Source organism: Neodiprion lecontei, chromosome 2, assembly GCF_021901455.1.
Source record: "Neodiprion lecontei isolate iyNeoLeco1 chromosome 2, iyNeoLeco1.1, whole genome shotgun sequence".
NCBI lineage: Eukaryota > Metazoa > Arthropoda > Insecta > Hymenoptera > Diprionidae > Neodiprion > Neodiprion lecontei.
Window position 1 is genome coordinate 32,261,234 of NC_060261.1, and position 19,450 is coordinate 32,280,683.

At 41.6% G+C, this 19,450-nt stretch overlaps 2 protein-coding genes across 2 annotated transcripts in view; both read left to right on the top strand.

Moving 5' to 3' along the window:
• Nucleotides 1–19,450, top strand: part of LOC107217004 (laminin subunit alpha-1) — a 167,918-nt gene that overhangs the window by 49,075 nt on the left and 99,393 nt on the right. The window contains exons 2-5 of the mRNA XM_046732348.1: nucleotides 526–749; nucleotides 8,984–9,128; nucleotides 12,033–12,155; nucleotides 12,296–12,484. Of these exons, the coding sequence (XP_046588304.1) occupies nucleotides 526–749; nucleotides 8,984–9,128; nucleotides 12,033–12,155; nucleotides 12,296–12,484 (681 nt within the window). The remainder of the gene's footprint in view (nucleotides 1–525; nucleotides 750–8,983; nucleotides 9,129–12,032; nucleotides 12,156–12,295; nucleotides 12,485–19,450) is intronic.
• Nucleotides 15,962–18,330, top strand: LOC107217025 (lipase member H). Its single transcript, XM_015654382.2, has one exon. The coding sequence runs from the start codon at nucleotides 16,401–16,403 to the stop codon at nucleotides 17,379–17,381; it is 981 nt and encodes a 326-aa protein (XP_015509868.1). The 5' UTR covers nucleotides 15,962–16,400; the 3' UTR covers nucleotides 17,382–18,330.

A 19,450-nucleotide genomic window follows, 5' to 3' on the forward strand; every position in this document is an offset into this window, starting at 1 on the left:
GCGACACTCCCGGATTCGAAAAAAAAGGGCGTAACAGCTGCGCGAAGCACGCTTCGCCTAAGCCTTGATAAAAATCGTACACGCGTAGAAAAGCTCCGTATTCACCTCGCTCTAGGGATTAAGAGAGCCGTGAAATCGCCGCCCGATCTCCGCTGCCGGACCAGAATGGGAAATTCTTGCTTACACTCCCCGCCCTTCGCTCGCTCTCTTCTCCGCATGTTTTCAGCAGCTAGGATTCTCTCCTTGGGTTCAAGGGACAAGCGGCTGAAGTTAATCGTAGCGAAAGAGATCCGCCCTTTGCTATATCCGTCATTATCTCCGAGGGGTGCCAATAAATCAGGGGGCAATGGATCGGATGATTTTTCCAGGCCTGGGCGAGCCTTCGGTTAATCTGGACGAGCCGTTCCTTGGATGTTTCAACAAATCGGCCGAAGCGTAGAACTTCGGTACCGATACTAATCGAACGACCGATCTCGATCCTCGCCGATATACATCCAATCAATCCCTCGTGTATTTCATTTACAGACAAGATGATCCACGTCTGCAAAAACCACTTCCTGCAGCAGCTTTACCGGAAAATTGACGGGGCCGTGCTGACATCGCAGAACGAGCGGAATCTCGACTGCGCCATCACATTTCAGACCCACAGCATCCTCCAGCGGTTCATGCTTCGCTTTGATCGGCTCCAGCTCGACTGCAACGACCACTTGTACATCTACGACGGGGCGCATGCCGTTGGAAATTACAAGGTGAGGCTTATTTTATTTTTAACGGAGATGGTTAATGACTGCGTGGGACGAATAATTGGAGAATCGGGGTCAGGGCGAAGATATTATTTGGACAAAAAAGGGATTTTGTGAATGTTTGGGAAGTTTTGGCGAGGCTAATCTACTCACTACACCTGTGAGTAAAAAAATTTCCGTCGTACCGGGAAAAATTTAGAAACGTTGAATTTTAAACGTAGGGACCACGCTATACACGTTCACAAATTCGGAGTAATAACATTGTTACATCGTTTTTCACAGAATAGTATGGATTGCTCTATCGATTTTGATTAAAAATGTAGCTCGATTCATTCTCGAATGAATTCTTCATTAATCGTCTGAGTTAGATTTTGGGTAACAATAAACTGTTTATGGCTAATCGTAAGTCAAATGTTTATCATCTGTACATTATAACGATTGTACAAGTCAGATTTTTTGCTACCTACTGGCAACCTCAATAAAGAAAAAAAAAAACTTTCTTGAACAGAATTTGAACCACCGTGAAGATTTTTCGATAGAAGAAATAATCGAATCACGCAATTTTTCTGAAGATGCGACGCTGGTCCCTGGTCAGGAAAACCAAAGAGGTCAGAGAATTAATTTAATGCCGGTGCAGCGAAATAAGAAGGAATATAGCTCTTCACATAAAAAAAGATTCCAAGAACAATTTTTTTTCTCCCGAGTTCGGTTCCGTGATCATTAAACAGATTGTAAACGTGTTTTAAGAATCGATTGATTCTGAGCTTTATTTATCAGATACTCGAATTGACACTTGTTGTTGAAATTTAAGTCATGGAAAAATTATTGTTTGTTCAGGGAAAAGTCACGGAATTTTTTCTATCATTCTCAGTGGCCGCCGTCGCTGTTCAATCCCAAGAAGTTTACGGTTGAAATTCGGTGTTTAAAGGTATTCTTCTCTATCACGATGGGTGAGAGCCACCAGTCGCTGCATCGTGCGGCAAGCTTTATTCGATAATGGCAATTTTCGCTCCTGAAATAGCGCTGATATACAAATTCCATTTCCGCTTTGGTTCGTTCCGGTTTTTTGCACCGCGTTCCATCGCTCCAGACGACTGCAGTAGGATGGGTTTCTCCTTGTTTCGCCCAGTTCCTCCAACTCCGGCGAATCTTCCATCGTTCCCGTCTACCTCAAGAGCCTCTCATTTTCTTTACATTAGCTCGTTTCCAGCTCTCGCTGCTGGTCCGCGTCTCACGATTTTCATTCGCGAATAAAATTCGCTAGACCGCGTTTTCGATACGCGTATGTCGAACCACGTTTCCAGTCGTGATGTATTTCGATGTTGTTTATACAGCTTTAAATTATTTAAGTACTCCAATCGATCGGAAGTTATAACTTCGACTTATTCTATCCGGTTTTTAAAAAATACAGCCTCGCTTGTCACCCATTTTGAACATTTCGTGTTTAACGGAGAAAATTCGCACCATTGTTTTATCAGAAAGCAAATAGTATACTGATGGTTTTCTGTATTTCTTCTTCAGTCATGATCGATGTATAATATAGAAGAAATTGAGCTTCATCGATTATAACATCCATTTTGTTTCGTATCAAATAAAGGAAAACCTAAAAACATGCTGCAAAATTTGAATTACGTATGTTGACACCTATGTTTGATGCATAAATTCACGTTCGTAGTCTTCGCCCAGTTAGACCCATACAGTGAAGAACGTAATTTTGCTTCGTGCATTAACTCAGAAGCGTACACCTTTTATTGATTACCAATTAGAAGTAGACCTATTATACATGCACGCCTTGGCACGCGATGCGTGTAACAATACAACATGCACACCGGTAAGCTTGGACTTTATAATTTCTGAACAGGTTATTTATTTTATCGCGAATAATTAAAATTAAATTTTATCGAAAACGCAGCGAGAAATTCCTAACAAGACTAAATTCAGCGACCTAATTTTCATTCGTCATTCGCCCTCGAACGATAAGTGGCTCGAACAGCCATTTTATTTCCTACAGTATCGTTCAAAGGATATTTCATACTCCGCTGACGAGATGCATGAAGTATACCTAGATTAGGAAAGAAAAAATTGGAAAAAAAAAAAACGACAAGGAAGAAAGAGAGGGAGTAAAAACGACGAAAAGAATGGACCGAAGAGACGAATCCTGATTAATGATGCAAGTTTTCAACCCCTCGTCCTACTTTTCCCCGATGCCTCCTCCTTCACTCCTCCCCGCACGCCCCCTGCTCGGAATTTTTAATGGACGAATACATTAAAATTCAGCCTACATACTATATATATATATATACACCTATATAGTTACATACATACACCTTGTACCTTGGACATACGTCGAGCCTCTCCGATGCGTCATGATCAAAAGCAGTGAAAGCTCACAGTTGGTATGAAAAAATTTTAAGCCGTACCGTTGTGCGGTATTTTTTTAATCAATGACTTATGATCAGTCAATCAAGCCGGTTACGAAGGCTGAGATTTGTGCTCTCGTTCGTAAAATCAAATTCTCTTCAACGGTCGCTCGAAATTTCACATGAAAAAATCGTGAATAATTATGTACGAATTTCACACCAATATTTGACAGTTGATTCGGTTCGTATTTACGGCATGTTTTGCAGACTTTTCAATAAAGCGCAACTGTATGCGAGTTAAAAAAAAAAAAAAAAAAATGGAGGAACGAGGATGAGATAAGAGCATATTGTTACACGAAATTGGGACGAGCATTTTGTTTCACGGTTTTTGGTAGTCCCTCTCGGGGCGGGTAAAAGTCTCGACGGAGAGATATACCAGAAAGGGAGAGATAAGGGAACTAACCGGGGTTAAAGCGGGAAGGAGTTTATCGAGGAGAGCTGGAAGAGTGGCGGCCGTCGCCTCCAATCGAGGGTGACATCACTCGCAAAGAGGGAAGATTGATGCGGTGGAAGGCAGTGACACTTCCAGTCGTTGTGCATCCCTATATCGAACTTGAATATACGAACACACAGAGCAACCCACACCGTGAAAAACATCAACAGCGACGATGCAGCGAGCAGGAAAAAATCAAACCGATAAAAGAGAAAAGTTATTCCAAGTCGCGTGTGACTCGCAGGTTTTGTCGACAACGATAGAAAAGGAAGGAAAATTTAAGCTCAGATCAGGATACAAATTTTATTCGTACGGCGACACAAATATTTTTATCCTCCTTTTTTGTTTTTTCTTTTTGTCATACCTAATTAAATAATGCGACCGGCAAAATGAGATCTGAAAATGATTATCTTCTTCATTCGGCACTGATTTTATCTAATACTGAGTCAATCTTATTGCTCGGGTTACGTAATTATACATGTAGACCCCGAGGGGCACGTACCGGGTCAACGTTCAAGCTTTATTACGATCCGTTACAAAACGGCTGGTCGCAGGTTGCATAACTTCTTATCGTGCGTTTTATCGCCAATATTATCACGTTATTATCATAACTAACGAGCGACTATTATGTCTCGTAAAGTCTCGAGCGCCTAGCATCGAATTCCTCCGAATATAACGCGCTTTTATCCGCCCCGACACGTTCGCCGAACTCATATCGGAGCTTTCAGGCTTACGTGTGAGGGAAAATGTCGATAACAAGGGAGAAAAAAGAACACAAAACAGCGGTAAGATCAACAAGAAATTATAATTACCATGGCTCCTCCAATTATGGGTGAGAAAAAAAAATATACCACCTTCCCCTAATATTCTACCTCTAGCGTACATATTTACACGTATTGTATAAACTAATAAAGCGGCGGGTATTAACAATAACAAAAAATAATTTGCCACCGCGCCGTTTGTTCAAGGGGGAAATTAACCGCGAAATTCATCGCTTGCGTTATACACCCTATTTTCGATTTCGCGGTGTAACTTTCTGGCCATAACGATTTCTTATAATTGGTAAAGCGGCGTCGTTCTTTCTTCTCCTCTTTCGACTCCCGCGGGATATATCCCGCAGACTGGGACGAAATTATACCTCGCTAACAATCTGCGGGAGAACTTATAGCTTTCACTTTTATCGTAATTGCATCTGCAGACCCTTCTCCTGCGATCCGTGCAGCTAGCTGCAGCCACTGATTCTCTTTGCATCTTCTTTTCTTTCTCTGCGAAACTGTTCGGCGAATGATATTACAGCAGATCAAGTAATTTGTTCGCACGGTGATAATTACCCGTCACAAATATAACGGTGAGCGGAAAAAAAAAAAATGGCAATCATGCCTTTTCATCGTGTAAACGACAGCTCCGACAGAATCGAGCGTATATATAGGCTAAGGTACGTATTCTATCGCTCAGGACTGATCTGCGGCTGGCACTCGGGTAATTAATTGTGTCATAAAGCAAAGCTGAACACGAGAACGGTTCGTCTACCTACATTCATTATTATTACTATGCCGGATAATAAATAAAGGCCTTAAGTGCGAAGTGAGCCGCGAGGGAGAACTCGAGCCCCAACCTTCATAATTAAACGAATAATCAGTCCAAAACCGTTGACTAGGTATCTCGGCTTCTCGCATTTCATCTCCTCGTCGGACAAAAGTTGTCGCTTCAACGATGCAGGCCGTATAATATCGACGTTATAATGTTCAGGCATATCATTTCTAACACATCAATACCGTCTGTGAATTTTTTCAATTGTTCATCACTGTCAAGAATTGATATTTTATGCAAATAGTTACGTTCAACTTTACGAGAGAATGAATACACGGTTCAAGAACAACGATTATAAAGCATGATGCAAAGAAGAAAATTGCGAACCTCTAATCAGTTGATCACTGAATACGAGTGTAGTTCTGCATTGAACAATTTTTCAAATTGAACGTGCGAACAAGAGGCTGGCAACGTTTCATCAGCCTCTCCGTGAGAATTACGGCCTCCCTTTAAAGGCGCGGCATGATAACCCCTAAATACATTTCGGCTATTATCATAATTCCCGTGTTGTATAAGCAGGTGTAAAATACTGCTAGGCGGCGTAAACCGGGGCCGAAGGCCCCCGAAGATCTCCCCGAATAACAGGGGCGAAACTCGTTCGTTGTCCCTCCTTTTTGCGTCGCAAGTCTTCACCCGCTTTGTATACCCCTCATCGAGGGCTCCCTGAAGGGTTCGGGGGACGAGGGTGCGTAACTATCGATTCACCTCGAGGACGAATTTTCCCTTACGAAAGCCTTTCGTCAACTGTCAACCGCCTCGCCGAATTAGTCGAGGAACAGGCTCAACTGACAGGCAGGCGTTTCGCCGATCGTGTCAAATTTTCTCCAATTTCTCTATTACGAAGCTCCTAGGAATTCCGATTTATTCGCGTGCCTATGATTACGTCGACTCGATTGATCGCGTTGACGTACATCGGAGATTATCTTGTATTGGCTTGTATTGTCCAGGATACGTCAAACCAACGGACCATCTGGTATTGAACGAATGATTTTATCGCATTCTTCCACGCTCAGGCTACGGCGAAACTGAATTCTTACGATGCCCGTCTTGCCTGTGGAATTTAGATTTTGCACCCTTTTCGCGGTTTTCTATACGCAGCGAAGATCCTCAATTTTAATTAAACTCGCCCGTCTTTCATTACTTTAAAACTTGCACACCGAATTGGTATTAATAGCAATTATCATCGAGAGAAAGAGATCCGAGCTCGACTCGTTTCGCAAATGGAATGCATGGTTATTAATTTTCAATAATAAATATCGATTACCAAATTCCAAATCGGCTGGGTAGCGAAAATTTGGAAAATCCTGATTCTCTAATTTTTGCATCATTACTCGAAGCTTTCATTTGGGGATGGGCGGTTAATATTCCGGGATTTCAAACATCCGAGTGACTGCACTCGGGGCTGCTGTCGCGGCTGGAAACAAAGCTTCTGTATCCCGAAACTGTGTGCAGCGATCAATACATATAATGCACGTAGAGCGTAAACTCGGGCTCGTAATATTCGGGCGGTAATAATTGTGCTAGGAAACGGGCAATTGGTTACTTCCAGTTTTAGTGCAGAAGTGAAAATAACAGTTGGCTGTACGAGCTTCTGCAGTCAGGAGGAGCATCGAGTAATTCCGAACAGGAAGGATGACTTTAGAGCTTGCAGGATATTCGCCTCGGTAGGGGGTTGCATGTGTTTCACCGCGAACTATCGCACGGTGCAATTTCCACCAAAAGCCTTTCTTCGAGGCTCATAATTACGACAGTGTAATTATAATCACGATTTCTGGAAGGGTACGAAACGCACGTGTAGCGTGGCTTAAGTAATGAAGTAACAAAAGCCGCATAATGAGCGGATGGCTTTTTTCGAAGCTCGCGTTTAACTTATCGCTTCTTCGCCGTGCAGGTGAATTATTATTGGTATAATACTTGACTCGAGACCCTTCTGTAACGCCTCTTACGCTGCCCACACGGCACCTTATATTTCGGAAACATCTCAGGAATATTTTGTTACAAGAGCTTCACGCTTCGGGCGCGTAAGCCGAATATTTTTAAAACACTGTCAATGTCCTGGAACGTAAGTTATAGGATATTTATGAAACATGTCGTATCAATATTTCGCACACATTTCGTCACGTGTAAGATACTTTTCTCGTTTTACTTATGACGCATTATTTTTAAACGATCCGCAAAGTGTACAGACTTCAAAAATTGTACCGAGACGTGTGTCTTAAAAGTGTGACGAATTAACGCTGTTTCTCTCAGTTTCACGTCAGTGATACGCTGATATATCGTTTAGTTGGTGAATTTTTCTCACATACTACTGCAAACGCATGGTTCCCGATATATTTCACCCACAAGTATGTATTTGCGACGAAATCTTACAGCAACACTTGAAAGTGACCAAGATTTGATATATTGTAGTTAAAATATATCCGAAGCGGTTCAATTTCTTGTACAGCAATTAATTGAAAAATTCCCGAAATATCTTCAAAGTATGTAATAAAACTGCTTTATTGCGTTAAAAATATTCCTTTAAGTAGAATATTTGACATTTTTCAGCGAAATATTGCTGAAATATTACGTTGTACGTTTGAAATATGATAATATTTAAATATTGCGTGCCGCGCGAGTATGCAGAATAGTGTGAACCGAAATTGAACGGGTTCAAAAGTTCGCCAAGTTTTCAAGTGGCCGTAAGCTCATGCGCGGGTCGGGGATCATTAGGCGTAATTTGACAATGTTATTGCCCGCAATTTGCGTCTACGGGAATATGCAAAGTATGACGAAAATTAAGGCTTATCTAAACCACCGTGCGCTCCATCAATCTCCGCTTCAGGGGCAGCCGCGACCTACGAATGGTTAACACTCGTTAACCTTTACCTGCAGTGATTACGGGTAGGTACGAATTCATACGTGTCCTTGTGCGTGCGTTTGGTGTCCCGATGATTTAGGGAATCGACGCTGTGTGCCTGGCCAGCGTTAATTATCGATATGCAATCCGCGCCAAAACCATATCCAAACCAGGGGGAAACTGATTATAACAATACGTGCGCCGCGTGATCATTACCGTTCCGTAATGCCAGTAATTAGGAAGTCGAACCACCGAATTCATGCTTTACGACTTACCGGGCCGTAGTGATTTATATTTTTTCGCAAACGATCGCGCCATTTTTCATACACGACCGGGTGTATTTGCAAATTATACTTCTGCACGTTATCACGGTTTAAAGTTGGAAGAAAATAAAAGGATAATTAATCCTCGCTTTCACCATTTCAACATTGGTGTTCCCGAAAATTTATAACGAATTAGAGTTTACTTACTACCAGTTCCTTTTATTTTTTCTCCTTAATTTTACTTCCAAAATACCTCGAAAGTTTATGCAAACTTTTTCACTCGATTCAGGTCATCAGCATACTTTATCGAGTCTTTTATTCTTCTTCGATCCCCATTTACGTTGAAACAAATCGGAAAGCGAAGAAATTATCGCGTCGCTGATAAAAAGCATATTCTCCGTTTCAACGGCAATCCGCTTTACTTGCCCGTATTTGGTTGCGGCACGGCAGGCGTTTCTCCTTTCATCGGCACAATTTATCGCTGAATATGCTAATTCACGCGATTTCAGACAAATCGAATTGGCTTGTGAATAAAAACAAAATTGACTTTAACTCTGCGTTTAATGATTCATTCATTATTCTGTTTACTGCCTAGTTTCAGAAGTCGTTTTCAACGTTACGACGAGTAACTGTATACCTGGATACCCGGCATAACTCGATCGTGACTCAAGATGCGTCCTTTTCTTGGTTTTCAGGCCGATCTATCCTGCCGGAATACGAAGCAGAGTGTGGGCGCTATATTTACGAGGACGAATTTCGTCACCCTAAAATACGTGACAGACGGCTGGGGCACAGATTCGAATGGTTTTCGTCTAGTGATCACCGCCGTCAAGGATCCCAGTGAGTATAAAACCGTCCGTTGAAATTGACCACTCTGTTTCCATCCTGCGACGCACGTTTTTTCTCTCCTCTGCTTTCTTATTCCTTCAATTTCAAGTTCGCACTTCAATCTCAATTCCATCTCTCAATTGAATTTCTTTCCTCGCTCCTTAATTCTTTCGGTTCATTTTATACTTGCGCTAATTGCCCTCAGTGATAAATCGTTACGTCGATAAGGGGACGTCGGGTCTTATTCAGAAAACAATACTCAGTTACGCCCAAGTCGGCGGCGAGCCTTCGTTGAATAAGAGCACTTCATTCGATCGTCCTGCAGGCCGCATTGTTTCACGACCGCGTATAAATGGCCTCCTTTCCTCCTTTTCATGTATCCGGGATCCGACTCTTTTTCATCTCTCGTTGATTTAAATATATATTATTATTATATATTAAATATATATATCAATTATTTCTCGGTTCAACGCGACAACATACTCGAGGCAATGAATTTTATTTTATCTGACGAGAGTCGAAACGGCGTAAAAATCTTTCATTCACCGCGAAAAGGAAATTATTTCTCCGTCGTTTGATCGGATGTATATTGTATATATATTCAATTCCCGCGAGTTCTTAACGTTGTTCAATGGGCAAATACAAAACTCTGGTATGGTATCGATTGAAATTCGAAACGATGGAAAAGTGTAACCGTTGGTATTATATCTATATAACTTCCTGCAGTTTGAACGCCTGAATTCTCGTGCAGAAGTATTACGGCGCGATATCGAACGTATTCCGTTTATTTCTTCGTTTTGTCAAAAGAAGTAGGTGAAAAAAACAAGAAGAAGAAGAAGAAGAAGAAGAAGAAAAAAAACCAAACATAAAAGCAGAGGAAAGGAAAGGAGGGAATAGAAAATAGGAGAAAAGTAGCATGTAGCCGCGTCTGCCGGCGTCTTCGCGAATTCCGTGAGGCGGGCCGACGATCGTTGTGTCTAGATACACTAGTGCAGATATCCAATAAAACGATAAGGATATATATATTTTCTAGGAAAAGTTTCGTTCTTTTCCGAGAGCTCATACGCTTGCCCGGGAAGAAACGTCGATGCAATTCTCCTGCAATGCGGGGCAATTTTCGATTGCGTGGCATTTATTTCGTGCACTTTTCCGTTTTTACTACACGTTCGAAACTTCGCACAATCTTAATACAGTATGTTATTCTCTTTTAGCGTCTCCTGAAACGCAGGATAATATTTTACAGGGAAAAGTACGTACTCAGGGTGTAAAATGAAAAACTCGTTTCCGCTTCATCTTCATCTGTCTTTGTTTCCCTCAATTTTTTCGGTGATTTGTTTTCTCTCCGAGTGGAATCAAATTTTCGTACCTACATCGCGAGACGGTATTTTTTTTTTTTTTTGTCTTTTACGGGCTCGGGTTTTTTGGGATCCGACGACTTCACAGCTTTGTCGTATTAACCCGGCGCTTATATGCTGCACGATTGTACGGTATAATAGGTCTGTTTCTGATACGCATCGGGAACGATTTATTCGAAAAAGGTGCTACCGGTGCAGGCTGAGGACTGACCGTCTTTAGTCACGACAGCGACAGATTCTTTTTCGGATAGGTATACGTATAGCTTTACGGTTTAAAGTACGGGCTCGGACTTGGGCGCAAGATAAATTGACCAAAAGAATTCGGAGCTATTAAATTATAAAAAATTACTCTACTCTCAGCCACATCCGCCAGCTATAGATATACTTAAACAGCATGAAACGCGCGCCCTCGTTCATTTATTTCATTTTATTCAGACGATTTCTCTCATCCTCGCAGCTGTGTTAACTTTTTTTTCTTGCTCCCCAAATTATCATTCACTCTGAGGTTGGTTCATTTCTCGAACTCGGGACGCGTTATACTTTTGAATTAAGAAAATTACCAACCGCCGGGAATTTCTTCCAATTTTAACAAAACAATTAAAGATAATCGCAGAATATTAATACAATATACGAAACTTTGACAGTTCGTTGAAATAGCAGGGGGGAAAAATTCGGTACATTTCGCCGAAAATAGGACAGGAAAAGAAATGTTTGAACCGTGCGGACGGCTCGAGTCGTTAGCACTTTGCACACGTGCAGCCGTTCCTTAGCGTAAGACACATGGCCGAGGTATTGCATCGCAAGTTTGCACCCCTTTATCGCATATTTTTGCCCAAGACGTGCCGCCTCGAGATCTGGGACGCAGCTGCCACGTTGCTACGCGAAATAGTTCGAAAACTCTTTTCGCCGTTACAGCCGAAGTTTCTTTGAATAATTCAAAGTTGTTACGATTAAAAGCGAAGGAGTCTTTGCTGGCGGGAAAAAAATTCTTTCAAAAAAGGGCTGGAATTTGGCCTCGGATTTTTTATACGAATTTCAAAAATCCAATGAGACCGTTACGAATATGACGCGTGATCAACGATTTTGAGGGTAAGTTTGTATGTTGAGATTGAAAAGCGAAATCCTCCCGTAACCGAGGCCCGGAGAATTCTCGCGTTCGCTCGAGGTGTTCATCGGCAAACCGACCGGAAGTTGATCCCCGAAAGTACGTCGGCATGTGATCTCTTTTCACATGCATCAGAGCTGGCGCCCGTTAATCCAATTCGCGCATACGGATTCGCCATTCGGCTGAAAGCCTCGGCGACGATCCGCTTTAATCCAATTTGGCTCAAACCAACCGCGAGCGGAGTCGTTCAAACGTTTGTCATTTTCAGCTTTGTTCAATTTTTAATTCGTTCTATTTCGAGTCCTCTTTCGTTGCAGCGAAAGAAAATTGATCTTGTCCCGAGTAAAGAGAAGTGGCGGTACGTCTTCGGACCAACGAATAACTGTCGTTTCTTTTCTTATATTTTTCGCCGAGCCTGTTCACGTGATATTATTTTCTTTTCATTTCTTTTCACAGAACATACGTGCAAGGACTTCAAATGTAATTCGAGAGAGTTTTGCATAGACACAGACCTCGTTTGCGACGGTGTGAATCACTGCGGAGATGGATCGGACGAAGCTACTTCGACTCTGTGCGCCAGTGAGTATAACACGACTCTTCATTTTTCACTATTCAATTTCTCTTCAAGTCTTACTACACACCCTTCCAGACACCAGCGCGATGTGTCATAATTCGATGTTTCTCACCAATGCTCGAATTTCTCCTTGTTTGCACGACAGACACGAAAGCCTCGACTATCCTCGGCATGGAAAGAACGTGGTTCGCGGTTGCGATTGTATCGACGCTGATCACCATGGCTGGCATCGGTGCCGGCATGGTCATGTGCTTTTGCAAACAGAGGACGTCGACACCCAGGCATTTGCACAACGCGAACAACGCTCAAAACCATCCGCCAGTCAGCTTCCCATGTGAGTTCACCCATAACGATCATTCGAATATCAAACCCTCCCTCGGCGACAACGATTTACTTGCTTGTTCGAAATATTCACGTTCGATCCATTCGCTTTTTTGTACACTATGGTGTACAATGTTGATTTTCGTTTTTTTACGATCTTCTCGAGATATACCGTACGTTAAATAACTGTCATGTGTGCGAAATAGGGGTAAAATTTCCTGACAAATCGAGTGCCGTTATTTATTTTGTAGAATTTTTCTCACATTGCTAAAAAAAATGCTAAGAAAAAAACATCGATTTCTCAGAGATGTCCGAAACATGTCAATATCGTCCAAAAAGTGTTGCTTAAACGAAAGGAAATATTTTCATTTTAAAGTGAACGGTTCAATACGATAAGAAAACAACTGAGAAGCTTTTGCGCAAAGCAGCATACTGATAGCGAGAAAAAAAAGTTCCTCCGGATAATTTGTTCGAGACAAAAAGATTCTATTTCAATACGAACCTATCGATTAATTTACTTGACGTCTAAGCGAGAAAATTTTATTTTGTTCGATGAAAATTCCTTCGATTCAACAAAGTTTTCGTTCCAGCGAGAAAATTATCTAACGGGTTCATATTCGAATGGATTTCTTGGATGCAGTTAATTAATAGTGAATAAGCGAATTTCAGGGTACTTTTATCCGACACGATGTTAAAAGACATGGGTAAACGATGGTACGGAGGATAGACCGAGAGGCACACGAGGAATTTTAACGTAGCAGCCGTCCGTATAGGTATACCAACGGAACCTGTATATGTAGAAAGCTAAAACCCGGCTTGTGGAAGTTCGTCGTTCGCACTTGGTGTAAATCTCGTCGCGCGGGTACATTAAATACTAATGCAAAAAGGGGCGTGCGAAATTTCGCCGGGATGGAATCGACGTGCCTCTCTACGAGGTATATTAAACATTATGGTATACGCGTAAGTGCAGAGCGTCGATGAGAACGTGAGCCGAATTTATTTCATGGTCGAATATACGTAATCTGTACTCTCCGTTGTTTTATTTATTTATTTTTTTTTTCTCTCTTTTTTCTCTTCTTTCGTTTCCTTTTCTCTCGCCGGCTTCGATTAATACTCGATGCAAATTTTGATGAAAATTCGGCTAGAGTTTGCTCACGCGAGAACGTGGGTGCCGATGATATTCATCGCGAATAATAATCGGTGGAAACTTTCTTTAGAATAAATTAACCGTGTATGCCTACAGCTTTGTCTGTGTAACACCTTGGCGTTAATTAAACTTGCGGCAGACGCTGATGAAGTCTACTTTCACGCTGCTCGTTTAATATCGATGTTGCGATTGACAAAAATTACATGCATACTATTTTTGACAAAAGGATCGTTTGGATTTTTAGTACGAAACAGGATAATGAATTCCCCTTTTTTCTTGCCTCCCGGTTGGAAAATTTGCAACTATTAAGAATTTGCTGCAAGGTGTATAATACGTGTAGAAATTCGAAGAAGGAGTTAACAATTTACAAGCGGGCGGAAAAAGAAAAGTTTATTTCAATCCAACAGGTTATATACATACATAAATATTAAACATGCACGTTCATCTTCAGGGTATCATTAATTATTCGGTATTCCATATCATGGGACTCAATGCTCCATAACAACACGCGGTGTCGCATCGTTATCTCAATTAGCTAAATGTGGGCGTAATACTTATCTGGCAAATTTCTCTTTCTTGTCTTTTAATCGTTCCGTTGTACGTTCGGCGATAAGCTTTAGAGTGAAAATTTTTTAGCCGTGATTTGCGAGACGCATCGGTGAAACGAGGTCGTGGAATCGAAACGAAATAATCCCATTTGAAAAGTGATTGTATTTTGGGGGAAAGCTATGGAATAACAATTTTCAGACGTCGCATATATGCTCGTGAATTTCTATGCGTCAGTGCCTGTATTTGTATACGCGATACCCGCTCATCGCTCAATTGTAAAAGCCAATTTATACACGCATGAATCAGCGTGCTCGCAAGAAACAACACACTTATGCGATAAACTTATATCGCATCCTGCAACTCGAGATAAGAAGAGAGCAAATAAAAAGTAACAAAGCAACGGCGAACGCGATCAAAATTTAGTTCTTATATTCACACGATTTTATTATCGCGTCGTTACGTATCAACGGATTATTTATTGCTCACTTTTTCACCTCTTTATTATTAGGAGGTACTTTAAATTTATCTCACTCTCTCCCAACTCCAATACAATTTGATCGGACTGTAATATCTCCTGAAACGATCTTCAGTTTCGGTGCAGAAGTACTGAAACACTGCCTGTCGGTTGTGTGATCATTACCGTTATTATGATAAAAACGAGTGCAGGAGGTAACCGCATATTTATATTTATTCTTGTCGTCTCATTATTCTCGTTATTTGCCAACCTTATTTCCGAGGTCACATGTAAGTCGTTCATCAGGCAGTAACAACATAATAATATACTCTGAACTAGTATCGTCAGTAGTCGTCATCGAACAGATTTTTCTATTTTTTTGATGAAAAATCGTCATTTAATATTTTTTTCAGGTTTTATTCGACTTCCTCCGATATTTATTTGAAATATGTTCGAATTCGTTCGGACCGATCCTTCGCTTATCAGATATACTTGACACAAATTTTATCGGAACATGGCACCGTCGTCAGATACAGAAATTCGAGAATTAAACTCGTGCTGATTTTTATTTCAATCTGTAAAGAAATGATATGAGAAATTGAAAAATCTAGTGAGAGAAAAGACTTGCAGACACATTTTATACAAAGTTTAAACAGTATTTTATCACAACGTTCGTAAAACGGTAGCAGCGAGAATAAAATTTAAATGTTTTAAATAGCATTGGCCGGTAAAGAGATTTTTTCTTTCTATCCAAGATCAATGATAAAAAACATCCAATCGGTGTTAAAAATATTTCTTGTAAATTGTTGTGCCATATAGCCAATTTCATTCCTCGTTTTTTGTTTTTGATCGTTGTCAAATGGATCACGTATAAGACAAGGTATGTTCAATAAATATTATAGTTCTGAGGAAGGCCCTCCCCAAAGGACTGAAACGTCACCATCTATTGATGTTTTTTATCATTGACCTGGATAACAAGAAAAAATTCTCTTTTACGAATCAAGAAGGTCGATTGAATCGTCTACATAAGTTGACCTGTAAAGCTGGGCACAGTTTGTCAATAGATTTGTTTATTCGCGTTTTACAATTAGCCATTCGACAGGGATTTTCCAGTTAAATATTTTACACATAGCGAAATCTGATGTTGCATGTAACCACGCAGTAAACAGAAGTGACGCAGTGTTGATTCTTAGCAGTTTCACCAGCAGGTCGAACTCGACCAATTGTGGAACATAATCTGTTAAACAAGAAACAATTTAGCGTCATTAAAGCCATTATCAGAGGCTGTAATCACAATGGCGCAGGCGCCGAATCGCTTCCGTAACACATGTGTGTCATACTCGGTTCCATATAGTCGCATGGAATAGCGCGACAACGACAGTCGTCCACTTTGCTGGCCTACTGACCCGACCGCCGCTTATTCCACACCGAGAAAGTGACCGAAGAGACACTTTTCATTACATACTATTACCGATTCACCGTCCATCGGTCCTCAGTCCGATTCGTATCACCACCGGAAAGCATCGGCTCGGATAAGCGAAGCTGCGGAAACCGCTGTCAAAATACGGTAAAAAATCTCGACGAAAAAGGAGGTCGCGAATTATTCCCGCGTGTGTGCAGAGTGAAAAAAAAAAAAAAAATTTCGGCGAACTAAAGGGTGGCGCGAAATAAACCGAGCAGGATGAAACTGCGTAATGGTACCAGAAAGCGGTGAGGCTTCGAGCCGGTTTTCAAACCCTTCAACAGCCGAGTAGGAGAGTGTGAAAATTAAGGAGCGACATGGCCCTCGGGAGCTTTTTGATATTCGGGGCGATGGTGTCGACGGCGCTGGCGCAGACTGGAAGGGACTTCTTCTTGGGTCCATGCCTGGTTAAGACGAACAGAACATGCCCGGACGACGAGGTAAAGTTCTTCCTGTACACCAGAAGGAACCGCGAGAACGGTCAGGAGGTAAACATCACCACGTCGGGCTCCTCCAACATCCGGGAGTTGAACTTCAACCCCGTCAACCCGACCAAGGTAATAATCCACGGGTACAACTCGGACATGCAGCTCGACTCGCTGGTCAGCATAAGGAACGAGTACCTCGTCAGGGGCGAGTGCAACGTCATCGCCGTCGACTGGCATCGGTTGGCCGCAGCCCCGTGCTACCCTGTCGCCGTTCACAACGTCCCCCACGTCGGACGGTGCCTGGGACAGCTGATCCAGATCCTGCGAGACGTCGGGGCGACGGACCTCCACGTTATCGGATTCTCGCTGGGCGCCCACGTGCCAGCCTTCACGGCGAGGGCCTTGAGGCCCTACAAGCTGCCCCGAATCACGGGCCTGGACCCGGCCATGCCGCTGTACGTGACCGTCAGCCGGGACGAAAAGCTCGACCCGAGGGACGCGGACTTCGTCGACGTCTTTCACACGAACGCGTTCATCCAGGGCAAGGTCGAGGCCAGCGGGCACATCGACTTTTACATGAACGGCGGCATCACGCAGCCGGGGTGCTGGGAGAAGAGGAATCCCTTTGGGTGCAACCACCATAGAGCCGCCGTGTACTTCGCCGAGTCCATCAACTCCGAGGTTGGCTTTTGGGGATGGCCGTGTCCCGGACTTTTGTCGTATCTGCTCGGACTCTGTCCACCCAGGTTTCCCGCTGTGCTGGCCGGCGATCGGTGCAATACCCAGTACCGGGGTTTTCATCTGGTGAAAACACGTGCCCAGGAACCCTTCGCCGAAGGACCATTCACTGTCGATCCTAGGGACACTTGACAGGAGGATTTGTTTGACGATTTTGCTTGGCGTTCGTTATCTTCGGTGCAAAATGAAGAAAGTGACCGGTTCAGCTGACTCTTTTACATACTTTGCCCTACTGATATACACAGACTTTCGATTACGTTTAGGAGATGTGAAATACCAGCTGTAGTATTATCTCGAAGTATTTTATTTATGTATTAGCCGTATGTATACACTATACATACATGTAGTCTTAGCTGTTAATGTACATATTTTTTCATTGCTCTAACGTTTGTTTGTCGTTTGTACAAGACTTGTTGTTTTACAAGATTAGTATAACGCGTTATAAGATCTATTACGGAGAATCAAAGTACGATCAGCAGATGTGAATTTTTCGCCAATCAGGTTACGAGGAGTCCAAACTTGATTAACGAAATGATAACGAAATATGGAAACGAATTTTAACGTGGAGAAAAAATCAGACTTTCTCTAACGTTTCATGAAGTTTGTTTTTTCGCAATGTTTGCAGAACAATCTTCGATGTCGTAATGGCAGTCGTTTGTCTTTTTACTGTCACGTTTTTCTTAACGTATAATAAAGACTGTAATTTTCAATTTTGCGACGCTTCACTCGACACATTATCAAGCGTGCATTCGAGAATTTTTAACGATTATTTAACATGTTAATAATGACGTATTGCTAATTGATCGCTCCAAGTAGTGGCAATTGTCAGGAACAAAAGATAGTAGCCCGACAGTATCGTCATAATCGCAGATTGTTTCGTAAGTATGTATTTTATTTCCGCTCGAAATCACGATAGGATTATTATCGACGCCTTATCATACCAATGAAACCGAATTTCAGAGATAAACATCACGAGATGGGCGAACGATTGCAACGTATACAATTCTGTTTTACTGATACAGTAGAATTTTTCTCGCCTGCGTGAGTGAAAAAAAAAATATATGTATAAGATAAGATATTATTGGTAGCGTTATTCTTGTATTTTTTTTTTTTTTATCCTATTAATGGCACCGAAAAGCAATTGTAAGTAGTCGGAAAATCCAAAAACTTCTCTTGGGCACTAACTTATTCACATCTGACCTGTGACACTACATCGTCTATGCAGTTAGTTGTTCCTTATACTTTCAAGGCCAGTGACGTCACTCGCTGTAAGCTCTTACAGATGTGGTTTGTATTAAAGCCACATGCTTCTACACACCGCATAAGACATTTGTGCGTCCATAAGTAGCCGTAAATCAATGTCCTTACAATGACAATCGAAGGAAACAACTCCGGCAGCTGTTGCGGTGTTAAATTACATTTTCTCATTTGCTTTTGCTTCGATGTTTTTCTTTTCCTTTTTTTTCTCCCTCTCTTCTTTCTTGCTTGCATTCCTATCGCCTTTTTTCATCCGTCTTCGAAATAGCTTGTAAAAATGCGACCGTCTGTGAGAATGTTATAAATGTTTTTCAAAATTAATTAAGAATTGTTGTTTTTTTCGTCGATCCATAATTTCACACTTCACCTTGAATACTTTCACGCCAAATTCACGGTCACCTGTTTAGGTCACGCGGTAAACTTTCTAAAGATAACTTTGATCGACTAATCGTTGGACAGAAAATATGAAGAAAAAAGTTACATTATAAGATATTAACCATGCGTGTACCGTTGAAAAAATGAATGGTTTTTTATACTTACAATTCATTGAATTATTCAACCACTCTTATCCTTCGCAATGTATCGTGTATTTTTATAAAAATTTTCAAAATACGTTCGATAAAATATATAAGACTCCTAATTATGTCTGTTCTATACGTAAAAACAACTTATTGCAATGTACAGTTTTCGATTAACGGTAAAATAAAAAAAAATCGTCAACTCGATCGGCCGTTTAGTTTGCGGAAATAGTTTACCGTCCGAATTCTACCTCGGCATTTTTACGGCTATTCTTCACACAGTTCGTTGAGAAATATATGACATACGTGTAGGTTTGCACAATTGAATAATCTTTCAGAATTTCATATCTCAATTTCGTTTTGCACCAGGTGTTCGAGTTTCGCTCGAATTCCCTGATCAAGGAGAGAAATTTGAGTTGCCTAAAA

Coding starts and splice junctions, on each gene's coding strand:
- LOC107217025 (XM_015654382.2), top strand. CDS start 16,401: ATGGCCCTCGGGAGCTTTTTGATATTCGGGGCGATGGTGTCGACGGCG.